This window comes from Palaemon carinicauda, chromosome 15 (assembly GCF_036898095.1).
Source record: "Palaemon carinicauda isolate YSFRI2023 chromosome 15, ASM3689809v2, whole genome shotgun sequence".
Taxonomy (NCBI): Eukaryota; Metazoa; Arthropoda; class Malacostraca; order Decapoda; family Palaemonidae; genus Palaemon; species Palaemon carinicauda.
The window spans coordinates 49,760,388-49,766,054 of NC_090739.1; the positions used below are offsets into that span (position 1 = coordinate 49,760,388).

Consider the following 5,667-nt stretch of genomic DNA (forward strand, 5'->3'; position numbering starts at 1 on the left):
TAGTTTACCCATAAAAGACTTGATGACCAAAGCCGACGCCCTTATGAACAGCCACTTTATGACCTTCAAAACCTCCATCAACGCCTCCACTCCTGATGAAGAAGACACTTATTCAACTTCAACCAAAGCTGACGTGAATGCTGTAGGACACACACGATTATGAATGCCGTAGGACACACACGCCTATGAATGCCGTAGGCCTATGAATGCCATAGGACAAACACGCCTATGAATGCCGTAGGCCTATGAATGCCGTAGGACACGCACGCCTATGAATGTCGTAGGACACACACGCCTACCTTGTGACGAGCCGGAGCGGCAACAAAGCCACCCATCATCAACCACTCGCTCGCGCCCCAACCAACGACTTCTACAGCCACTTACTGCCGCTAATCGGCAGCAGTTTTTGCTACTACCACTCCAGATTCAGGGAGCATGTACCAACCGTGTGTCACACGATCGTACATAGTAACAACATTTCATTTTGTGTATATTTTATGCTTGTATCTTCGCTCTCCCCTCACACAAAAAAGAACCTGAATAAACATGTATCTATTTGTCACCGTTAATTGTTAACCGGTGTGGTATCAGTTGAACAGGAAATTTCCTGTTGCATTGAACCTGAAATAATGTATGTGTTTTTCTCACCGTTAACTGTTAATCGGTACGGTGTCGGTTGAACAAGAAATTTCCTGTTGCATTGAGTTTTTGTATATAAAGGCGAGTGTCTGTAATAAAGTTACTCAGTTGCTTTCATCCTGCCTTTGAGTCACAACCTTCTCTCTGCTCGTCACAACATTATCGGCATGTGATAATGTGTAGTATATGGGAACAAATCAGACTCGGCTGTTTACCTGTAATGATTATGAATTGTTAGTATTACATCTGAGATCCTGTCATCATAGTTAGTTTCTTAGTGAATGTAATGAAGACTTCATATCTAAAAACTTCATGAATTTATTCCATAATAGGGTACATGTAGAACTAGGTGTTGATGGTACACTGGGATGATGCTCTCTAAGGCTAACTACTGACGTTACATAATCAATATATCATGATTGATCGAATACAGACAAATGAAACTCAGTATAAAAGTATCGAACCATAAAAAAATTCTAATCTCATTACTGGATATGAACTATTAGAGTTGTACTCCTCTTTTTAAAGAATTTACTCCTGAAGTGTGTATGCAATAGTACTTCTAATAATTTATATAATTGAAGTCATACACGTCCGAATGATGCAATGATGTTGCTCAGGATATGTGTGGCGATATCGTGTTACATAACTTTACACACAATTTACGATTTCTTATGATCAAATACATAGCACAGTGATGCCAGATCCCGTTCCAGCACACAGGCTATGAGGGTGAGAGGTAGGCCAGAGGCAAAGTCAGAAGCGAGGAAATAACGAGCAAACATGTACAGGCAGCTGATTTTGAGTGTGAACGAAACACCAGAAACTATCTTGACTACTAAAAGTTTGTGTGCCATACCTCCAAAAATGGAGGATCAGTACCGAAGAGGTGAATATATCAAATTAAGATTTCTTATTAGCATGATATCTCAGGTGTTCAAATAGTGTTGATGGACTTTTGGGTCACTTTCTTATACAAGTACTTTCAGAAAATTGCTCTTAACTTTTTTCTTTCTTATCTTATCAAGTCAAAAATTAGTTTAAAATGATCCTCTTTAAACTTTCAATCTTTTCAAATACAATTTTATTGGATTCCAAATGTCTGTATTCGATACAGGCTCAAAACATAAAGAAAGAAGATTGAGTATATAATGTGTTTTCACCGTTTGTCTTTCAATGTTACTAGTGTTTGCACTTTTGTCATTGAATGAGTATTTTAGATATAATTATAGTCCTTTTATTTCTTTATAGTTTGAACTGATGATGCTATTATAGACGATTCCCTTGTCCCAGTCAAACACTCAAAATAATCCCTAGCGTCATTTGTGGGCACGAGACAAATGTGATCTCTTGTTCAATCAAGAGATGTAAAGTCCTGGGAAACATACTGTGATACAGCCAATATTAAATAGTTCAATCCAATTTTGAAATTAAAGAAGGATAATTCCAATAGAGTACCAGAAGTATTTAATCATAGTGATTAAAGTATTTAATCATAGTGAATTAAAGACGCTTGCTGACGAAATTGAAAATATATTTTTAAAACAATCATATTCGTTATGCCAAGGAGTTACAGAAAGAGCTCCATTATATGAACGAAAATGTATCTTCTGTGAATCCAGCAACAAGAAGCTTAAAGGTATGTCAACACGAAAATCTACCTTCGTGCAAATGTGACACTTAGAAATTCTGCTACCCAGAAAGGTGATAACAAGCTTCTTGCAATAAATTTACGAGATATTGTGGTAGCTGAGACCTTTTACTATGTATCATGTTACTAAAAGTATATTATAATAAGAGCTAGTTTATCTAACGATTCCCAATTTCAGGAAGATGAGTGTGAAATTAAGAAAGCCTCAGCACAACACCGTTTGTACTTGTTCGTGAGAGTTAATTTGTTTTCAAACATTCTAGTTATTTCCTTAATAAACCTTACTTCAATGATTGCAACATGGAAAAAGAATTTGGAGAAAATTTACATGTTTTCTCAGTAGGTAGTAACAAAGTTATGTTAGACCATATACTCTTTCTGCAGATCCCATTTCTCGTTTATATTTAAGTGCAAAATAGAAACTTGACGTATACTCAAAGAGTGAAGAATATGAGCAGATAATTATTCAGGTGGCTTTAGTCCTGAGATATAAGATTATACTAAGTATACAGGAACAAACCTGGCAACCTCATCTGCAAGAGATAAATGAAACCTATGTAGAATTTCCAGGTTGCCTTGTCCAATTTTTTAGTGAGATTTCAGGCCGGCAACAGCCAGTCAGCTCTGAAAATACATGCCAGCTGTCATTCTCAGTTGGTCTGGATATAATCAATACAGCTATAAATGTACAGGTTCTTACTCCTAAGCATATTCTCTTACCCTGGACCATAAAAACTTTAACTGGCAATGTCGAACTCATAAGGACGTTGAATCGTCTTGGACATGGGTGTTCATACACTAAACTACTTGAGATTGACACTGCCCTATGCACAGAAGAAGATGCAAAATGCAGATGAAAACCAAGTGGCGCCTTCCATCATGGACACATCCCCACTTACCAACTACACTTGCATTTGATAATATCAATCTGCAGGAAGAAACACTTAGAGGTGCAGTCACATACTATTGTATTAACAGAATTATGATCCAACCTCAAACATAAACAGGTGCACCAGAGAGAAAGTCAACTTTCCACAAAAATTCTTAAAGGATAACAATAAATGTGCACTAGCAGCTTTCCAGTATACATCTCTCTCTCTAAGGGCTGATCCTCCACCATTAATTGTAGCATGCCTACCACTTGAAAATTAAATATATAGATGTTCTCTGTATTCAAGAGAGACTTTGTCTAGATAAGATTGCTTTAGTTACACATCCGGCTCTATATGCAAAAGTTGATGATGGGCAACTTTCATATAGTATGCAACATGCTGTTAGTAATAGGGAAATTGTTTAGAGATGTAGGACTAAGAGTCCTAGCAGTGGAATCTGGTGTGATAGCTGCTGGGTCAATTGAGAGAGTTCATGAGGATAAACAATAGAAAAGAGGTGTTAGGCTCCATAAATTGATATATGAGGATCTCTTGCAACTTGCATGGAAAAGTTCTACCGAATGGCTAGAAAGCAGTTGCACTCCTGAATTGTCTAATTTAAATGAAATTCTGGGAATTGTGATGCTTATGCATAACATTATTGCTGCCTCCTTGAAATCTTGTCTGGCTGATGAATACTGAATCTGTTGAAAAGTTACTTGGACAGTCTGAGGAATGAAAAGGGGGGGACCTCGCTTCATTTTGGAAGATGTATGTTGACAGGGTAGAAATACTACTTGGACTCATAACTTATGAGTCCAAGTAGTGCTTTGATCCAAATAGCAGAGGATGAATACCAGACAGCAACTACAAGAAGCGAAGCAGCCAGCTTAGCATCAAAATTGGAAGATTTTGAATTGGCATTACTCTGTGTGCTTTGGGACTGTATACTGGAACGGTTAAATGCCACGAACAAGACACTTCAGAAAACTGAAATTGAAATGGCTACTTGTGCTAACCTCTATGCAGGCTTAGTGGAATTTGTAATCTCACTTCGCAATGATGAAGCTTTTGAAATGTTTGAAGAGAAAGCTAAACTGCTGGTGAAAGACTACAGTTACCGGGCTGATCATCAGCGGTCAAGGAAGAGGAAACGCAATTTTGAAGAGCCAGACAATGAAATTGTATTATTACCAAGGCAGAAATGTAAGACAGCTACATGCTTCGTCATTCTGGATTCACTGATTAGAGAATTGGTGAAAAGAAAAGAAATCTACCAGAATCTCAATGACAAGTTTGGATTTCTGTTCAAAATTACTACTATGCCAGATGCAGAATTGAGAGAAGCTGCAATAAAGTTGCAACAACACCTTTCAGCAGATGTTCAGGACACATTTGTTGAAGAAATAGTTCATTTTTCTGGCTATATGAATCAGATTAAAGCTCTACCTGAAAAATGAGCGCCCTCAGCTGCTTTGAAACATTTAAGAAATGCAGGTATCTCAGAAACCTTCCCTAATGTTGACATAGTGTATCGCCTTTACCTAACACTTCCAGCTACTAACTGTGAAGGAGAACGTTTATTTTCTGCTTTGAAAAGAGTAAAAAACCAGCTCCGTTCAACAATGAGCCAAGACAAATCGTGTAACCTAGCCTTGTTGACCATTGAGTGTGATCTAACAAGAAATATTGATTTTCAGAGTATAATTGATGATTTTGCCAATATGAAATCCAGAAAGAAATTTATTTAAGAAGTGCCTGTGAAGTTGATATATGTACATGCATGATTTAATTATAATCACAAAAAGGGAATGTAGTGGTTATGTTGAATACCAAAGGTGTGTATGATGCTTTAGTAAACTAGTTTATTTAAGAAGTGCCTGTGAAGTTGATATATGTACATGCATGATTTGATGATAATCACAAAAAGGGACTGTAGAGGTTATGTTAAATACCAAAGGTGTGTATGATGCTATTGCTTTAGTAACCTAGGATTCTTCTGTTTCTTTTCTTTAAACATATAATTAGATAAGCGTAATGGTAAATAATAATGAAAATGGAATTATTATGTTAAAGGAGATGGATATAAGATGGCAAAGATTTAATTATCTAGAAATACTGTACTTTGAGTTTCTATTTTTGATATGAATGATTTACTGATTATTATAGGCTTAATGGCAAAATGTGATATAAACGGAATGATAACAGTGGTTGTGTTGAATGTAATAGGTGTAGGGTTATAAGTCATTACTTTATCTAAAAATTCTTTACTTTCTTGAGTTTATATGATTTGATAGTCTTATGCATGATGCAATGATAACAATAATGGTCAGTGATATATAGAGGGAATGATACTGCTGTAGTGGTTATTCTGAATATAGTAGGTACATGATGTCACTACTTTAATAGCCTAATCTAGTAATACTATGCTGTCTTGAGCTTATTCTCTTTAAAATGCATGATTTAACAAGATAGTTATAATGGCTGTTGGTAAATGGTTTTGGT

At 36.3% G+C, this 5,667-nt stretch overlaps 1 protein-coding gene across 1 annotated transcript; it reads left to right on the top strand.

Moving 5' to 3' along the window:
• The first annotated feature begins 3,974 nt into the window (after positions 1-3,974).
• LOC137653946 (uncharacterized) lies at positions 3,975-4,622 on the top strand. Its single transcript, XM_068387580.1, has one exon. The coding sequence runs from the start codon at positions 3,975-3,977 to the stop codon at positions 4,620-4,622; it is 648 nt and encodes a 215-aa protein (XP_068243681.1).
• The last annotated feature ends 1,045 nt before the right edge of the window (positions 4,623-5,667 follow it).

What these genes read in the sequence shown, in the direction of transcription:
- LOC137653946 (XM_068387580.1), top strand. Translation starts at nt 3,975, where the DNA reads ATGAGTCCAAGTAGTGCTTTGATCCAAATAGCAGAGGATGAATACCAG.